Source organism: Natrix helvetica, assembly GCF_964273705.1.
Source record: "Natrix helvetica genome assembly, chromosome: 1".
In the NCBI taxonomy this organism is placed as follows: Eukaryota; Metazoa; Chordata; class Lepidosauria; order Squamata; family Natricidae; genus Natrix; species Natrix helvetica.
Genome location: NC_138548.1, coordinates 188,900,501 through 188,920,742, shown reverse-complemented (window position 1 = coordinate 188,920,742; position 20,242 = coordinate 188,900,501). Strand labels below are relative to the sequence as shown.

Below are 20,242 nucleotides of genomic sequence, written 5' to 3'. Positions count from 1 at the left end.
ACATCAAACTCTGCTACACACTGGCCCTTCCCTTTTTGTTCCTTATATACTGGTAAAACCTCTGAAAAGATAAGCCTACAACCTATACTACTAAGTTCATACCCCAAGCTCTGGAAATCATTATTCACAGAAAGTACATCTTTTTGGGACAGATCATTTGTGTCAAGATGTATAATAGCATCAACGTCATAGTCCTTACTTGCATTCTTGACTATCTTAAGAATACGCCTCTTGTCTCTGCTGGCAGTAGTACCTGGCAGACACCTGACCTCTTTTAAAACCTCCATATCCTTTCCTAAATTTACATCCTTTACGATTGAATCACCAACCAGAAGGTGACTTCTCTTTTTGCATACCTTGATCTTCTTGTGCGACTGATGTGTGATACCTGGGTCCCCATTTTGCCTTTCCGAAGAAAGTTCTTCATTTTGGACCACAATCCCCTGTTTATTTGAGTCATCATTATCACAACTACCTTGACCTGTCTCTTTAGTGTCCCCATTAAGGTGCTATATCTGTTATGCCAGGTCACAGCAAAAGCTTTGTGTTTATGGTTCACAGCTCTCACCCTGCCAGATCCCATGGTTGTCCAGACTGCTCTTCTCCTGCAGGATCTTTGCAGTAGAGGAGGCTGATAGCGTGGCATCTCCATAGAGTGGAATGGCCGAATTGGGCACCTAATTTCTGCTTGGAGAGCACAGATTAGAGATTCTAGATAGGTAATCTGTCTATGTAGACTAGTAATTTGTTTACAAAGGGGAGAGTATCCAAATTTGAAAAGAGTACTGTGAAAGACAGGTGCAAAACAGCTATTACATTGAACTAAGCCGGTCATTTTGAAATAAAATAAAATCACAATCTCAAGCGCACTAATCCAGAATGTATTATTACTATTTTGGTTTATAGATATAGCAGCTCCAATCACCAGCCTCAGGAAAGTTCAAATGAAATGGAGTTAAAGGGCCCCTACATTTATCTCTGTGACTCCCCCCTTGTAGAAAACAGCTCCAATCACCAGCCTCAGAGAAGTTCAAATGAAATGAAGTTAAAGGGCCACTACCTAGTCCTCTTTGTCTCTCTGACTCCCCCCTTGTAGTCAGCAATGATAAGATTCGGATTTGGATTATAATTTCCCCCCCTTCATTTAGATTACAATTGAATTATATTACTTATACTTGGTGGATTACAAATACTAAGACATTACAACATGAGGAAAGCAACATCAGCACATCCTCAGTGTCATTGTCTACAACAGTGGTAGTCAACCTTTTTCTACCTACCGCCCACTAATGGATCTTTCTTGATGGAAAAATTTCCTTACCGCCCACCAGTTTTGTCCTTCGACTTCTCCTCCTCCTCCTTTCCCCACAACCCCACTCCCTTCTAGCAGTGATGATGTTACCTAGTTTGGTAATGAAATGTCTGTAAGAAAACCACCAAGCTCAGAAAGCAGCAAGGATCCCACTGTCCCCTACCTCCTCTTTCTCCCTTTCTTTCTCCTTTTTGTCTTTTCTGCTCCTCCCCCCCCCCAGCTCAGAAAGCAGCAAGGATCCCACTATCCCCCACCTCCTCTTTCTCCCTTTCATTCTCCTTTTTGTCTTTTCTGCTCCTTCCCCCCCACAAGCTCAGAAAGCAGCAAGGATCCCACTATCCCCCACCTCCTCTTTCTCCCTTTCTTTCTCCTTTTTGTCTTTTCTGCTCCTCCCCCCCCCCCCAAGCTCAGAAAGCAGCAAGGATCCCACTATCCCCCACCTCCTCTTTCTCCCTTTCATTCTTTTTGTCTTTTCTGCTCCTCCTCCCCCCCCTTCTAGCATTTCACCAGCTCAGGCGCGACCGGAGAAGTTTCTCTTCTCAGAAATGTCTTCAGTGGAGCGGTGGCAGCCTGGCACACTGAGCCTGTGTCCCTTTCAGGAGCTTCACTGAGGAAACTTCTCCAGTCGCACCTGAGCTGGTGAAGCGCAGGCAAGCGCCGTCCCATCGCCAGGGAAACAGTGAGTGAGGTGAATCGCGTGGTTGCTCAGATCACAGTTTCTCTTCTCAGAAATGTCTTCCCGGGCTGCGCCCGTGTGATCTGAGCAACCACGTGATTCACCTCACTCACTGTTTCCCTGGCGATGGGACGGCGCTTGCCTGCGCTCCACCAGCTCAGGCGCGACTGGAGAAGTTTCCTCCCCTTCCTCTTCCCACGTGTTTGCTTGTGCACATGCTTGCGCTCGCCTGCCCACTAGCACAAAAGGAGGTTTTAACCTCCGAAATCCCTAACGCACGCATTCTCGCGCGCGTTAGTTCAAAAGGAGGTTTTAACCTCCGAAATCCCCACCGCCCATCTGGAATCCCAAAACGCCCACTAGTGGGCGGTAGGGACCAGGTTGACGACCCATGGTCTACAACTACTAGCTCTGCCAGCCAGAGAACATTGGATGTTTTGATTCAGCAACATATCATAAGCAGAGATAAAAACCATGATACAAGCTTTTCATGAGGATATGAAGGAAAGAATAGGAAAACTAGATGAGAAAATTGAGAAGATGGGAAAAAAACAAGAGATTATTATTAAAGTTATGGAAGAAGAAATAAAGTTAAAGTCAATCAACATAAATGGATTGAATTTGGCAATAAAAAGGAAAAGGACTTTCAATAAATTAGAAAAATTAAAATTGGACATAATTTGTTTACAAGAAGTACACATTAAAAAGCAACATAAAAGTACTGGAATATCCAAAAATGGGGAAGTTACATGCCTCTCTTACACAACAAAGCAAGAGTGGTGTAGCCTTTACATTAAAGAGACATTAGAGGCTAAACAAATTTTTATGGATGAGGAAGGGAGGATAAACAAATGCTTTTAGGGGCAATATATGCAGTGAATAACAATCAATAAGATTTCTATAGTAAATTGCATAATAAATAATAGAATTGGAATATGAAAATATATGCATTGTAGGTTACTTTAATGCAATTGGGAATGCAGATTTGGATAACAAGACTAGAAAAATAAACAAAAAAATAGACAAACGTTTCCAAAAACCTTTTGTAAAATGGTGGAAAAATTAGGTATTCAAGATGCTTGCCGAGGAAGGCACCCTGAGAAAAGTCAATATATATTTTACTTAAATAGATATACTGTCTTTGTCCAGAATAAACATGATGTGGATATTAGCTGAATTAATATGTAATATACGAGAGATAAATATTGAAATAAATACTTGGACAGATCATAACCTGATAGAAGTTGTATGGAAGAGACAAAAGAAGAAAGTAAGGTGGACAGTGAATCAAACAATTTTAAAACATAAAGAATTTATACAATACATGGAAAGGGAATTGGACTTTTTCTTTAAAGAGAATAGAGAAGAAGAAACTACATTACCGAATGTATGGGACACAGCAAAGGCATATATTAGAGGACTTACTATAATGTATATGGGGAAGAGGAATAAAAAAAGAGACAAGCTCGAAAGAAACTAGAAGAGGAATATAAGAAGTTAGAGATGGAATTATAAAAAGAGCCACAAAAAAGAATTTAAAAAAGCAATTATAATATATATTATAATTCAATATGCAATCCGCTAGTATTTTAAGATCTTTTTCACAAATATGATTGTCAAGCACAATATTCCACATTACATACTTTATTTTTGAACCTATTGTCACCCACTTAATATTTTTCTCTAATTTGAAAGGCATCCCTTTTATGTATGAATGTTATTTTCAAACCAACTATGTTTTTTTGACTGACATCCATTCAATTCAGTGCCCAATTAGCTTGCTAATTAAAGATCTGTGGGTTCATCAATCATTTTTGCTGACATCAAGATACAGTACACCTACTATTTATTAAATAAGTTTTCTTATTTAAAAAAATAGATACAATTCTAATCTAAATTTTATTTCTGACCCATCTTTGCTGTCTAGCAATTACTGTATTCAAGGGCCTTGTGCATCATTAACCCCTACATGATCTGACACAGAATCTTCCTAGATAATACCAGAAATCTGTAGTACCTCAGGTCCTCCTTTTCTCTTCTTTGCAATTTGGCACTTCATCCTTTCTTAAGAATAATTTTATTTTCATTTCAATAAATGAGGCAAGCCAATTATCAACCCAATTATTTGGATACATTCATGAAATTACTCTTTAAACCAAGAATGGCTTAACTTCACATAATCTACCATGATGTAAACAGCTTTAGCTTTCAGGACAGGTAAAACTAAACTGTCTTTCACCTAGTTAATGTCCCAGGATCACTATATAAAGATGGTGAGAAGACTAAGATTAATGAGTGCAGTTAGATTTGAGCTACTGGAAGCTAGGAAGTCCACAACTTCAGAATGTACAGACGGATGATTCAGTAGTTCAAAATATGGATGAAGCCTTGTAACAGAAAGACAAGCATTGTACTTTTACACAACATTTAACAATGTCTGTAAAAATACTTAATTCAGATCTGAGAATCTGATGTTGGTGAGATGTTGTTGAACACTGAACAAATGAATATAGATCATGCTAGTTAGAATCTGCATGGATTACATTTTCTTAAATTATGAGCTTTTATAGAATCTGTAAATGCTCTTATCACTGCTTGATATCATAGCACTCTTCATGTTCTTGAAGACCATCTCTCACAAGATGAAAACTGTTGTTGTCCAGGATAAAAATTTATACGTTAGAAATGTTAGGAACAATTTTGTAACAGTAAGATCTGTTTTGATAGCAATCACTTTTAAAATTGAATATTAAATCAGGAAGAACAATAAAACACTCCTCTAAATGTCCCCATGTACATACCTGTCCATTCTTGGCATAACAAACGGAATTAGACTGAGTATATTTAACAGCAATGGTGGCAACAATGAGATCTCTGATAGCCGAATCAGGCAACTGAAACAAAGAAAGATTATTACAAAGGCATCTTGGGTCTTTACAGGGAAATGAAAACATCACCTGGCTACAGATAGTCCTTTACTTATGATTAGTCAGTTAACAACTTTTCAAAGTTACAATGGCCTTGGAAAAGTGGTTTATTACAGCCATGAAGCACTTCTAGCCATCAAAAAATGTGGGCACCCATGTAACTGTATTTCAGGTGCTTGGCAATCAACTCCCATTTACAACTAGTTGCCATGCCAAGCACCCTATGATCATGTGATCACCTTTTTTAATCTTCTCTGCCAGTTTCCTCAGGAAATCAAAAGGAAGCTGGAAGGAAGGTTGCCAAGGGGAAAGGAGCTGAAATTATTTGGCAGGCTGCAGAAACAGAGCTAAAATCCTTCTGCAGGAAACTTTCACTCTATCCACTTAATGACCCAGGAGATCACTTAACAAGTGGGAGCACTAGGATTGCAGTCATTTGAGGAAACAGTCACATGAGCAACTTGCTTAATGACTGCTTCACTAAACAACCAGGATTCCGGTCCCAATTTTGGTTGTAAGTTAAAAACTCTCAAAATCAGGAATACATGCTGGCCTGGTTTCTGGAATTCTTTCCAACTCCTTAATATTAGCCCTTCTCTGGTCACTTGACCAGGAAGGGGAATGAGGTTCAGAACGGAAGACTCAGCACTATTATAAATATCAGCAACGTTCTATGTCACCTAGGATTACACTAAATTATTTTTCCCCAATTGTTTTGTCCTCAGTCCCAGCTGGATCTACACCATTTTCAGATTTGACCTTTTCTTTGTTGATTTCTCTGTACACCAAATGTGTCCCATTCTTATTCAGGTTTCAGAGAGTTATCCTGCTGATGGACAGACAATGGGCAATTAATTAGAGGCTGTTCTGACCCCTGACTTTGAATTGTATCATTCATCAGCATACCCAAATTGTATTATTCCAAATACAGATAATCCTCGAGTTATAAATGCATTGGAGCCTGCCCATTCCACTCATATCCCGAGGATTTGTGGGAGTGAATCTCGTACCTTGAATGGGATCACTCCCTACTTTCGTCCAGGCATTTGCTAATCGAATGCGAGGCTTATGTGTGGAAGGGGGAATTGCGGCACACTCCCCACGCTCTGTTTTTGGTGCCAGGAGGTTTCAGGCAGGGCCTCCGGAGCCCGGGAGAAGCTGTTTTCGCCCTCCCGGAGGCTCGAAGAAAGCCTCCGGACCCTGAGGAGGGTGAAAAACAGGCCTCCCGGAAGATCTGGAAATCGGCCTGTTTCCAGCCTCCAGAACCCGGCCAGGCTGTTTTCCCCCTCCCGGAGGATCAAGGAAAGCCTCTGGAATCTAAGGAGGGCGAAAACATCCCCTGGGCGCATTGCACTGTGGGTGTCCGTGCGCACACGATTTTGGCACGTGAGGAGGAAAAGGTTAGTCATCACTGTCATAGCTAATGGTTTAAGATTCTCCAACTATCATCACTATGGGAAATCAGTAGGATAGTTTTTCATGAATGAAGGCAAATATATGTCTTTCAGGATAATGATGTGAAATCAAATTTGGATCGGTCACTAGGAAAGACCATTGGCTTACCTGAACGGTCGTTCTCTGGGCGCTGCGGGAGAGTCCAAGCATAGGTTAACACAGTCTAACTGTCCTAGGACTGAGTGAGTTTTTCTTGACCACGCCTCCCTTTGCCTCGTGCAATTCAGTTTTAAAAACAAAGAAAGCCATACTGGACAGCCGTTCCTTAGTCCATTCAAGATCATAGACCTGACCTGTCAGCAGACCCTGGGTGGGGTTGGACTCTCCCGCAGTGCCCAGAGAACGACTGTTCAGGTAAGCCAACGGTCTTTCTCCTGTGCGCTGCTTGGAGAGTCCAAGCATGGGACATACCCAAGCTATTGTGTCCCAGGGCGGGTAGAGTCTAGAGTCCGGAACCTCCACAACCTTTTGTAAAATCCTTCTTCCAAAAGACGCTTCGGCTGAGGCAAAGGTGTCAATTTTGCAATTTTTGATAAATGCCGTGGGTGATGCCCACGTGGCTGCTCTGCAAATATCAATGATGGAGGCCTGGGTCGCCCATGCTGCTGAAGTAGCGGTACTCCTTGTTGAATGTGCTGTCACGCGGCGCGGTGCAACCTTGCCCTGATGCTCATAGGCAAGCTTGATGCAGGCCCGCAACCAACGCCCAATTGTGTGGGACGATAACTTGCAACCAAGTGACCCATGATGAAATGATACAAAAAAGGATTCGGAACGTCGAAAATCCTTGGTTCTTTTGATGTAAATACGGACTGCCCTCCTTACATCCAACTTATGCCAGAGTTTTTCTCTTGGATGTGTAGGCTTAGGACAAAAGTTGGGAAGAATCACTTCCCCTCAGGAAACTCTTGATCTGTGGATGTTGACTCAAGGGTCTAGAAGAGTTACAAGTGAGAATGGTGGACAGGGCCGCCACCTGCCTTCGGAGCGTGTTGGGCGCAAGTCCCCTGTCCAGACCCTCCTGGAGAAAGTCAAGTAATTGCGGCACAGAAGCCGAAACATCTTTTACACCACTTTTTTGACACCAGTTCGAAAATGCGGCCCACGTGGCTTCATAAATTCTATTAGTGGAAGGCCGTCTGGACGCCTGAATGGTTTTGATGACCTTGTCTGAAAGATTCTGATTCCTCAGGAGTTCCCCCTCAAGTGCCAGATGGCTAGTTGTAGCCACTGGGGGTCCGGATGACAGATGGATCCCTGGCTGAGGGAGATTTGCTCCTGAGGGATTCTCCAAGGCTTTTGAATGAAGAGACTGACAAGGTCTGCATACCAGGACCTTCTGGGCCAGTGAGGAGCTACAAGAATTCCTTCGGCCCCTTCTGCTAGCAGTTTGGCCACTACTTGTGGGATGAGCGGAAGGAGGGGAAATGCGTACATAAGTCCTGAGGGCCATTTGCTCCCCAGCGCATCTGTCCCCTCCGCCAGTGGTGAGTGGTAACGAGAAAAAAAGCGGGGCAAATATGTGTTGTTGTGGGTGGCAAAGAGGTCTACTTGCGGTTTTCCAAATCTCCTCAAGATCTGACTGAAGAGGTCCGGACGCAGCCGCCACTCGGAATGGTCGATCGTCTGCTGACTCAGCCAATCTGCCTCCTGGTTGCTGGTTCCCGATATGTGGTCCGCTCTTATGGACGCCAGATGCCGTTCCGCCCATCAGCCCAGGGACTCCGCCTCCCCCATGAGGCTCTTGGAGTGTGTGCCACCTTGCCTGTTTATGTGGGCCTTCGTTGCTACATTGTCTGTTAGTAACAGTACATGATGGCCCACAATCTGAGACACGAACTGATGTAGGGCAAGGCGAGCCGCCCTTAGCTCTAGCCAATTTATGCTGTGGGCTGCCTCCCTCTGTGTCCACTTGCCCTGAGAGAGCTGGCCGTGGCAGTGTGCGCCCCATCCCTGCAGGCTGGCATCAGTTGTCACAACCAGTCTTTCGGGTTCCTTGAAGAGGCACCCTTTTTGGACCGCCGCTGTTTTCCACCAAGATAGGGAGCGGATCACCTTTGGTGGTAACTTCACTTGCCACGGTGAGTTGTTGGCCCTTGCCCTCTGCATTGGCAGAAGGAACCACTGTAGTTCCCTGGCATGAAGACGTGCCCAGGAAACCACCTTCAGGCAAGATATCATGATGCCTAGGAGTTGGGAAAGTTGTATGATCGGCACTGACCTGGACAGTCTGCATAGACGAAGTCTGTTTTGAAGATTTTTCAACCTGCCTGGGGACAGGAATACCTGGCAGGAGGTGGAGTCTATGATGGTGCCAAGATGTTGGATGCGAGTGATTGGTTCTAGGTGGCTCTTCTCTCAGTTCACCGAGATACCGTGGCATTATAGGGCCTGTATGGTCACTTGAACGTCCCTTCGGGTCTGGGCGTGGCTGGAGGAGTGAATGATGATGTCATCTAGATAGCATTCTAGACAAATCGGATGGTTCCGGAGGTGGGCTGCCACCACTGTCAGTATATTTGTGAAGGTCCTGGGGGCAGACGAGAGGCCGAAGGGGAGAGCCCTGTACTGGTAATGCCTCCCGTCGTAGTGGAATCTCAGGAACCTTCTGTGAGCAGTGTGGATGGGGACGTGCAGGTAAGCCTCCCTCAAATCTATTGATGTGAGCAGGTCTCCGTCTTGTGCATTCCAGGATGGAATGGAGGGACTGCATCTTGAATCGTTTGTAGGCCAGATGTTGATTTAAGTACTTTAGATCCAAGATGGACCTCCACCCCCCAGAGCTCTTCGGAACGAGGAAAAGGATGGAGTAAAACCCCTGCTTTTCCTGATCCTTTGGGACGGGTTCTATGGCCCTTATGCTGAGCAGATGGAGGATCTCCTTCTGCATGAGGTCCCTTTTTTGGGGATTCTTGGGAGTCGGGCAACGGATGAATTTCCGTTAGGGAAAGGATAGGAACTCCAACAGTAGGCCCCTCCTGATCGTGTTGAGGACCCAGGTGTCTGAGGTTATCTCCTCCAACCTGTCGGCGTATAACTGTAGCCGACCCCCTATGGGAGGGATCCTGTGATGGTCACTTCCCTCTGCGGAATTAGCGGGAGTTGGTGCTGCCTCGAAAGGACTTCTGAAAGGAATGCTGGTGTTGTTGCCTCCCCCTTGACCCGTAAGAGTTTCTGTCCTGGCCCCTATCCCGTCTGTGGGTAGGGTCTCTGGTAAGAAGAAGAAGAGCTGGAAGCCTGGACGGTTTCCTGTGCTCTAAAGGATTGCTTCCTAAAGGAACCTGAACCTTTACGCTCATTTTTCCTTAGGGTGGCTGGGAGGATTTTTTGTTTGTCTTTCGTTTCGATGACAAACTTGTCCAGAGCCTCCCCAAAGAGCTGTCCCCCTTTGAAGGGGGCGGAAGCTAGCTTCCACTTGGTCTTCATGTCCGCCTGCCAGGCGGACTGAGTTTTTAGAACTGAATTGCACGAGGCAAAGGGGGGCGTGGTCAAGAAAAACTCACTCAGTCCTAGGGCAGTTAGACTGTGTTAACCCATGCTTGGACTCTCCAAGCAGCGCACAGGAGAACAGAGATGTACTCTTCTGAGCTTTCAGACTCATGATGGAGTTCATCTTCAAGGACGGAATACACGCTTTGGGCAATTGCTGCCTGGAGTGGGAAATGTGCCAGGTTTATCCCATTGTGACTTAAGCACCTCCATGAATAAATCAGGAGTGGGAATTTCTTCCTTTTCAATCTGCGGTTTATAAAAGGGCCCCTTCTTGGTCCCCCCACTAGAGGTGGAGAGTAGCAGCAACTGGAGGTGCTGTCCAGATCTGCAATTGTCTTTGCTTTGCGAAGCAGGGAACCAAATAAGGCAGGAGGTAACAAGCCAGTAATGGTGGGGGCCTCTGTAGTTTGGGAATCTTCGTCCTCAGAAAAGGCCACATCCTTCTGCCCCTCTTCCTCCAATCCAGACCCCTCACTAGCTGTGGAAGGAGACTCCGATCTGCGCTCTCTAGCTGCAGAGGATTGGGGCTGGTCTGGATGACCTTGTGAGGTCCCATGAGATGATCGTCTAGAGGCTTGAAATTGATGTTGCATGCCCGATGAGATGCCCTGAGCAATGGCACGGGCAATCTGAAAACTTTCAGAAAGTTCTGGATCGGCTGGGGAAAGGCTAGGAGGTTCTGCAGATAAAGGAGCGAAGCGTGGTCTGGAGGAACCAGCAGCCATACGACCAAAGGGATCTCCCCAGTGTCCAGAAGACTGGGCAGGAGACAACGGAAGGGATAGAGGGCTAGCTTCCCTGGCAGTGCCACATGGGGAACCTGGGGAACCCAGATGGGCCTCTGGTACAGGTAAAGGCTGGATAGAAGAACGTGATCTGGATGGGAAAGAGCTGATCTCTTCCCTAATCCTTCTGCCAGTCGCCCTGGTAATGCGGGGCTCCCTGCTAGTAGATCTCTTCCTAACTGATTTCGAGGTGGCCTTCTTAGAGGTAGGCCTCCCCCTCACAATGGGAGTTGCTCCCTGGGAGGTCCCCTCACCCGAATCTGAATCCCCTGGTGATCTGGGGGCAACGCCCCCCCGCTCCTCGCAGCCTCCACCATCACCTCTATTCACGATTGCTGCCTTCCCACCTCCACACTCTGCTGGCCAGCCTGGGCTTCTACACGCGGTCTAGAGCTCCTTCAGACCGGCACTGTTGCAGCCACGCTGCCGATCCATGGCTCGAAGAGGCCAACCCACCGCCTATTCAAAGGACCCCTCCCCGGACTACTGGCGGAGCACAGGCCCTAAAATCCTTTGTCCCTCTCTTGGCGGTGACTCTGGGCGTCTGCGGCAGCTGGAAAGCAAGACCGCCGATCTCCACGCCCCTCCACGTGCATTCAAAATGGCCGCTGATCAAAATGGCAACCGCCGACCGTCTGATGCCGAGCCGGCTCCAACCGAGCCGCTCCTTCAGGAACCTGCTGATTGCTCCGTGAACCCCTCCGATGGATCATGAGATCGCTCGGACAGTGCCCAATAGCGCGCGGCCTGGAACTTCCCTCTCAACCGGCCAGCGGCCTGGATACTCCCTTGTAATGCAGCAAGCCCAGCTTGTGCAGAGAAAAAAAATCTTTAAACTGACACAGAGACGCAAGGAGAGAGGTGGGAGGAATACAAGTGAAAAAACACTAACAGACCAATCTAGAAACCAAAGAAATCTCAAACCACTAGAGAGTCCGAATTTCACTCCTTCTGGGCCGAAGACTGAGGTTAATCTGGAGAGTCACGAGGAGAAAGTAGAGGACGTGATCTCAAAATTACCTCAGTCTCCGGGCAAATGGGCCATGTTAATACCCGCATGTGACTCCTCCCATGCCTCACTTCTGAGACATGATTGTTAACAGCCCTGTTGATAGAGATACTTTTAACAGCAGATTAAGCTTTCCTATGGGAATTAATCCCACTTTCATTCAAGATGACATACCAATTAGATACCTAACTTGCAGATACTGAATATCAAAACAAGCTTTTTTCCTACTTACATTTTTATTTTTAGTAACAATGTTTTTGAATAGTGATTGATCAATCACACCATCATTCCTTTTCTGCATTAGATGCAATCCAAAGAGTGTACGGATTTCATTTTCCTCTGGCTCAAAAGTTGGATCCATCTAAAATCAGAAAAAGATTGCACATCCTTGACTCATTATTTGGTATCAATTATTTATTTAGTATATGGCAAAATAAAGTGTTAGGATAGATAGGAAGGTAGACAGACAGACAGACAGACAGACAGACAGACAGACAGACAGACAATGCAACATAGGAAATAATATAAAGATAAAACCATAATAAAATCACTATAATATGGAGCCATAGAATTGTAATGGGATGGATGTTATGATTTGATAGCTAAGGAAGCTACACATCTAACTGTTTCTGATGTGGCTACAGTGATATCATCCCAGGTGCCTTGAAATTTCCTGAGGGTACATTGTTGAACTATATGTGTTATAGTTTGTTCGGGTACACCATAGTTGCATTCCTGGCTCTTGGCCATTCCCCATTTAAAGTGCCTTAGTTCTGGCATGACTGTGTGGTGCTCAGATTGGACACTTCCTTCCTACCAAAGGTTAACATGCCCTTTCACAGGGCTCAGGAGGTGGTCCTGCCGGATTTCTCCCCGGCCCGATACAGGGACAGGGAGTGCGCATGGCATCGACTAGACTTCCGAAGGGCGCTGCGCATTTACATTCGGCAGACCGTGTCGTTCTGACGCATGGAGGCTCTGTTTGTATCCTTCCGGCCTTCCTCTTTAGGGTCCAGGGTTACCCCTTCCACCATCGGGAGCTGGATTAGGGCAGCTATCTCCACTGCTTTTTAGGCAAGGGGTGTGCAGATGCCAACTCGACGAGGAGTGCGGCACCTTCAGTGGCTTGGTCCATGCAGGTTCTGTTCGAAGACATCTGTTGAGCGGCTGCCTGGGCGTCGCCTACGCCATTCCTCAAGCACTACCGTCTTGATGTCTATGCTTCGGCTGAAGCTTCATTTGGTCGCAGGGTTTTGCAGAGGGTTTTGGAAGCCCGGCCTTCTCATGCTTCTTAATTTCCCTCCCTTGGCGGGTAGCTTTGGCATCTCCCACTCCTGGAGACTTCCCCATTCCCTACAGAGAATGACACTTGAACTTACCTGAACTGTATTCTCGTAGGATGGGGAAGCCTCCAGGTCCCACCCTTAAGGTAGTTTCAGAAGGGATGAAAGGTAGCACTTAGATCTGGGGAGCCATAGTGCCAGTCTGTGTGGAGCACGCAAATATCCTCCCTAGACACTTAATTTGGAGATATGCCTGGCGGAGGTGACCAGGAATACCACCAGGAATACCACCTGGCGGAGGTGACTATCAGGAATACCACCTTGAGGGTGAGATATTGAGTGCTGACCATTCTCAGAGGTTCGAAGGGACCCTCCGTTAACGCCTGGAGCACCAGCGATAGGTTCCACATGGGAAACCTGTGGACAACCGGTGGCCAGAGATTAACAGCCCCTCTAAGGAACCACTTGATCACCGGGTGTCGGGCAAGTGATTCCCCCACAAGCACAGTGAATAGTGCCACCACATGCCTATGGATAGTGTTGTGAGAAAGGCCTTTCTCCAACCCATCCTGCAGGAATTCTAAAACCTGAGGGATTGAGGCCTCGGTGGGAGACACATGCGCCTGACCACACGAGGACACAAACGAGGCCCACGTAGCATTGTATATACATGTAGTCCACTGTCTCCGCGAGGCCACGATAGATTCCGATCACCCTGTCAGAAAAATTGGCCGCCCTTAGATGTTCCTGCTCAAGTGCTAGGCGGTCAACTGGAACCACTGTGGCTACGGGTGGAACAGGGCCCCCTGGTGCAGGATGACCTCCTCCTCCAGAATCCTCCAATGGGGCTCTATGGAGAGGTCTAGGAGGTCTGCAAATCATGGCCTGCGAGGCCAAGAGTGCCACTAGAATTACCTCTGCCCCCTCTGTGACTACCCCTCAGAACCCCGGGAATGAGGGGAAGGGGGTGGAAAGTCGTACAGGAGACCCGCCGGCCACTGGCAACGTAGTGCATCTACATCCTCTGCCCCTCAAGTCTGGAAGTGGGAGATGAATCTCAGCAGCTGGGCGTTGTTCAGCGATGCAGAGAGATCCACCTGCGGCTGGCCGAACCTCTGACAGATCTGACGGAATGGCTGGATCTGGAACTGCCACTCTCGTGGTCAACCGTGTCCCTGCTGAGCCAGTCCGCTTGAACGTTGTCCACTCCGGAGATGTGCTCTGCCACGAGCAACAGGAGATGACGGTCTGCCCAAGTCCCCATTCTGAATGCTTCTTGCCATAGTGCCATCGAGTGTGCACCCCTTTGTTTGTTGATGAACATTGTCCATCAGCACCAACACATGCTGGCCGGCCACTTGGGAAGCAAAGTGTTTGAGCGTTAGGTGGGCCGCACGCAGTTCCAACCAGTTTATGTTGTGTCTTAGGTCTGCCGGGGACCACTGACTTTGTGCCAACTGTGAGTTCAGCACCGCTCCCCAGCCGAAGAGACTCACATCTGTTGTTAATGTGAGATGCGCCAGATCCTTGAAGACCGATCCCTTCCGAAGGGACAAGTGAACCTGTGCCGGAACCTTGACTTTGAAGGATACGTCGCTGATGCGAGCAGCCACTGCAGTGTCCTGGCATGGAGTCGGGCCCATGGCACTATGGCGATGCAGGAAATCATTTTTCCTAGCAGCTTGGACAGAAGGACGACAGGAACAGACCGCTCCCTACGAACCTGCCTAACTAACTGGGTAATGCTTTCCTTATGCTCTGGGGAAAGGTAGACCTTACCCTGAGTGGCATCTATAATTGACCCGAGATGTTGTAGTCTAGTGGATGGAACCAGGATGCTCTTGGCAAAGTTTACTGAAAACCCGTGTTCCTGTAAGGTCTGGATGGTCAAGGCCAGATGGGACCGAGCCTGCTGGAGAGATGACGCTTGAACCACTAAATAGCATTGAAGTCTAACCGGAACTGAACGAAGATGGGTGGCCAACATGGTCAAGACCTTGGTAAAAGTCCTAGGGGCTGAGGCGAGACCAAAGGGAAGCGCCCTATATTGGTAGAGGACACCCCCATAAGAAAACCTCAGGAACCTCCTATGCTCCAGGAATATTAGGACATGGAGGTAGGCCTGTCAGGTTCACAGAAGCCATAAAGTCCTTAGGCCTAATTCCAGCCAAGATAGACTTTAACGATGCCATATTAAACCTCTGTAGACAATGTGGTGATTTAAAAGTTTGAGATCTAAAATCGCTCTCCACCCCCCACCCCCAAACTTTTGGTAACCATAAACAGGTTGGAGTAAAACCCCTGGCCTTCCTGGTCCAAAAGGACCAGCTCTACAGCCTGAATCTCCAGTAGGGGTTCATTGCCACCCTCATGAACTGCTGTTTAATGGGATTCCTCAAAATAGAGAAAACCCTAAACCTGTTCGGGGGGTGGGAGAGGAATTCTAGACAGAGGCCAAATTGAACGGTATCCAGAACCCACTGGTCAGTGGTGATGGAATGCCACCTGTCCGTGAATAAGGTGAGGCGGCCACTAATCGGAAGGAGTGACTCTAAGATACTTCCCTCTACGGAAGGAGCGACCGCCACCCCCTCGAAAGGGCCTCTTATTCTGGGGTTGATAACGGGACCTATCTCTATTATAGGACCTATCAGACTGCCTGTCCTGCTGCCTGTCCATACGGGGAGGAAAGTACCTGGCTTGCTGGACCTCTTGGCCCTGCTAGCGATAGGGAGGTCTGCGGTAATATGGAGCAAGTCTCTGTTCCGACCTCTTGGCAGCCGTGGGTAAGACCTTCTTCTTATTCTTATCTTTGACAAGAATGGGTTCCAGTGGTGCCCCAAACAACTGGGTCCCCACATAAGGAGCTGCTCCCAGGTGCCATTTGAGTTTGGTGTCCGTTTGCCAGCTGTGAAGCCATAGGAGCCTCCTGGAGGTTACGGACGTCACCAAGGTTCTGGATGCACATTTGACTGCATGTAGGGTGGCATCACATGAAAACTGGGTAGCAGCCATGATTTTGTTTTAAGTCTTGCTGCAACCTCTGGTCATCCAGGGGAAGATGTTCTTGCATCTGGTGCAGCCACAGCAACGTGGTCCAATTGAAAAACGAAGCCGAAGCTGCCACCTTAATGGCCCAGAATGCAGCCTGAAAGGTTTTTCTCAAGATGAGTTCTGCCTTTTTATTCTCTGCCTTGAGGCTATCGGCGATATCCCCTGAAACCAGGGAAGAGGAAGATGCCAGGGCAGCCACCGGAGGGTCAACAGTAGGCATTTACAATGCCTGGGAAAACCCCAGTTTGAAATTATAAAACCTCCTCTCATTAGACCCAGGAGTAGGGAATGCCCCTGGCTTTTCCCATTGGTTTTTTAGCATGTCCAGAAAAAGCTGAGGAGTAGGAATCTCCTCCTTAGGGGCCTAAGCCTTAGAAAAGGGTCCCCCTTTTCCCTTCTTTGGAGGTGGCGGTGTGACTGGAGCAGGAGAGCCCTCATCCAAATCAGCAGTGGCCCTAGCCTTATGCAAGAGGGATCTGAATACCTGAGGGGAAATGAGTCTTGCAGTTGCAAGTGGATCTGGATCCTCTTCTCTTCATCATCAGACAATTCCAAATCAATCTGGGCCCCCTCACCCCCCCCCCCCCCAACGAACCTTCACTGGCCAAGGAGGGAGAGGCTGGCCTGTCCTGACTTTGAGAACAGGGTTGGTCTATGCCACCTTGTGGGGTCCCACTCTGAGATCTAGCAGTAGAGGCTTGTGGCCTCTGCTGCAGCCCCGTAGCTATTCCCTGGGAAATGGCCTGTGCTATGAGTTGCCTATAGCATTCTGGGAGCTCAGGCAGAGGTGGAAATGCACTGGCTGAAGAAGCCTCTGGATTAGGGGGGGAGGGCAGGCTAGGCCTAGCACGAACCCCACAAGCAAATGGATCCTCATTCCTCTGCCCTGGATCCCCAAGGGAGAGGGGTGGGGACAGAGGTTCTTCCTCCTCCTCCCCTGCACTGTGCCCAGGGGACCTCCAAGAGGGGCCAGCCACAGGGGAAATATCAGGGGGGATCTAGATCTGAGTGGAGAGGGGCTAACGGCCATCCGGGACTGCCCAGCCCCCACCCCTGCCTTCCCTGAGGACTTGCTGTTATTCTTCTTGGAGGTCTTAGAGGTTGCCTTCCTAGCCCTGGCCTGATCCTACTGCCCGAAGTGGAAGGAGCCTCCTCCGATGGCTCTACAGTGTCCGCCATTTTGTCCTCACCACACGGTACTCACGCAGCGCCCAAAATGGCGCCCGGCTGCCTCCGTGACTGTTTCCTCTCCCTGGGAGCAGTCCTGCCCCCAAAATAGCCATCAACGAGTTCTTGAGGATTCCTGAAGCCTCTTGTTGCTGCGCAGCTGCAGCTCCAGCTGTTCCAACGGCTCCACATGATCCTCCCGACGCCGAAAGGAAAATAAGCCTCTCAGCTGTTGCGCGGCTCTCCGCTCTCCTCCTGAGGCCATCCTCCGTCACACGGGGACTCAGGCTCACCACAGAGAGAAGCCTGGAGTCCTGGTGGCTTCAAACCCGGGTGCTGAGTCCATCAACTCCATACAGGCTGCACGTGGCCTCCACGAGCCGATCCAAGCACCTGCCAGTGCGTTCGGCTCCACCCATCAAAATGGAGACTCCCTCCACTTAAAGAGACAGAGACCAGGAGAGGAGAGGATGGGGGGAGAGGAAAGTATCCAGGAAAAAAATATTCTCAATTCCAATTCAGGAGCTAACTAAAAAAGGTGTTCTCAACAGGCAAGACTGAGTTGAAAAAGGAGTCACGCAGAGGAAGTAGAGAGGCATGGCTTCAAAATTTACTCAGTCTAAGGGCAGATTGGTTGTGAGAATATACCACTTCTGGAGGCTTCCCCATTCCCTACGGAGAATAGAGAAGGTCATAGAAAATGAAGAAGTTAAATTGCTCTTGGACTTCAGAATCCAGACAGACAGGCACCTGCCACATAACACCCCAGACTTAACAGTTGTCGATAAGAAAGACAAAAAAGCCTGGATAGTGGATGTGGCAGTGCCTGGAGATGCCAGAGTCAAAGAAAAAGAACTAGAAAAAAATCACAAAATATCGCGACCTGGCCATCGAAACTACATGGCTATGGATGAAACATGTAACAGTGACCCATTGTCTTCGGGGCACTTGGTACCATATCCAAGAATTTTATAAAACACATCAATAAATTGCAGCTTCCTGCAATAACACCAGTGGAACTGCAAAAAAGTGCACTAATTGGAACATCATATATTTTAAGAAGATACTTGGTTGATACCTAGGATGCTGGCAGCAACTCACATCTACTATTAGCACCTGTCAATGGTATATGTGACACATTTTTAAATGTGCATGCTACCTAATTTCCCATGACTTTGGTAGCTCACAACAAATGAAGAAATTATAATAAAATAAGAGTAAAATATTTTTAAAATGGCAATATTCATTGACCAATCAGAAGGGATCTCTCTCTCTTTCACCAAAAGTCTGGGTGAAGAGTCAGGTCTCCACAGCTCCTCCTAATAACAGCAGTGGGATTCATCTGGATCTTAGCAATGTACCTTATTCCAGAGAGCAGGCACTGATAGTTTCATGTTGATCTGCAAGAGTGATAGGCAGGGTTTTTTTGTTTCTGGGCTCCACTTGGCCCTCAGAATGGATGAGACTGAAATTTCTAGCCCCAATTTTTTGTTTATACAAAAGCCTAAAGCACCTATTTTTCCCTTTAAGTCCCCCCCAAGGAAAACTAAAAAGGAAAAATTGCCAGCTTGAGGGCAGAGGAGAGGTAATTCAGATTTGCCCAAAGACCTGAAACTACGTGGATGGGGAGGAGGCTAGAGAGGTGGAGTTTTAGGGAGCTTATGTGAGGTACTGGGGGAGGGAACATGCAGCCAAGAGATGATCAATCAGGACTGATCAGACATTCAAATGTACTACATTAACAGTAAAAAACATTTGATGCTCTAGTAAAAAAAAAACCTTGCAAGCAGTTTAAAGAGGTTTAAGAATGAGAGTTCATATCTTTTTAAGCTTCATTTGTATGAACACTTTGGGAAATGGCAAATCAAAAAATCAGATTTTAGACTGAGGGGCACAATGGAAATAAGACACATGTCAGGCCTGCAGTTATATTCCTTTTAGGATTTTTGGCCAGGCACACACTCTCTTATTTTCCTATACTGTTTCATTAGTGTAGTAATTGGGAGGGGGAATAGTAAGGAGTAGAATTGTAGAATGTGTTGTTGTCATTCCTTTCTAGAAATCAAGTCATCTTTTGTCTCCGCACCTCTGCATCTGACCGGAACTAGATGGGTGGAAATGCCAGCGTGGCCGAAGAAGATTGGACCATGTGATGGATTTATGGGTGTGGGGATAAGATCATGAACTTTCAACTGGGTGGAATCCCAGGAAGCTTTAGATTTGGGATTTTCTACAGATGTGCCAACATGTCTGTCTTATTAAATTGGAACTTTAAGGATAGCTCTGCCTTGGACTCTGATTTAATTCTGCATGATATTTGGAACGCTGACAACATATTTAAATTAATTATCCTCAAGAATAAAACACTGACCTGGAGTACACAGTAGCTGCCATTTTTCTTTTTGGATAGAATTTTGAGAGCTTCTTCATCAAAGCCTGGAGCCACAATCCCATCAGACACCTACAAAAATAAAGGTTAAACCATCAAATGGAACAAGACAACAAAGTTTGAGTACTGATTTTTACATAGCAGAAACAGCAATATTTATGTACAGTACAAAGGAACAGCCAGAATTATGCTACTGGTAATAAGGAGGAACTCAAAAGAACCAGTATGACTGAGTATGGAAAGTGAAGGAGAGAAAAAAATCAGAGGACGGGAAATGGAATGAAGAATTTGGAGGTTTGACTGACTGGTACTCTGAACATCTTGTCATTTTGCTTAAATGTATGGCACAGATTCACTTCATCACAGTAGGTTGAACAGTGGAGGCAACTAGATTTGCAAAATAGAGATGTTACCCAATTTGCTTCAACAAATGAGGGGGGGTGGCTTAGTAGCTGTATTCCATGCAAAGTCATGCCTTTGTTGTTGGCTGTGGATCCAAAGTCCTATCTTGGAATACACGTGTGGGGTTCCTCACAACTTGCACTGGAGCTGTTCAGCCTAGAAGTTCTCTGCCCGCTGACTATAGATTTCTTGTCTTCTGAGAAAGTTTGTGACAGTGAGAGCAATCAACCAATGAAACAGCTTGCCTTCAGAAATTGTGGGCGCTTCATAACTGGAAGCTTTCAAGAGACT

At 47.0% G+C, this 20,242-nt stretch overlaps 1 protein-coding gene across 1 annotated transcript in view; it reads right to left on the bottom strand.

The window, feature by feature from the left end:
* Positions 1 to 20,242, bottom strand: part of ATIC (5-aminoimidazole-4-carboxamide ribonucleotide formyltransferase/IMP cyclohydrolase) — an 82,386-nt gene that overhangs the window by 18,559 nt on the left and 43,585 nt on the right. Inside the window, exons 11-13 of the mRNA XM_081967103.1 lie at positions 19,532 to 19,621; positions 11,889 to 12,017; positions 4,790 to 4,882 (exon numbers count right to left, since the gene is read on the bottom strand). Coding sequence (XP_081823229.1) covers positions 4,790 to 4,882; positions 11,889 to 12,017; positions 19,532 to 19,621 — 312 coding nt within the window. The remainder of the gene's footprint in view (positions 1 to 4,789; positions 4,883 to 11,888; positions 12,018 to 19,531; positions 19,622 to 20,242) is intronic.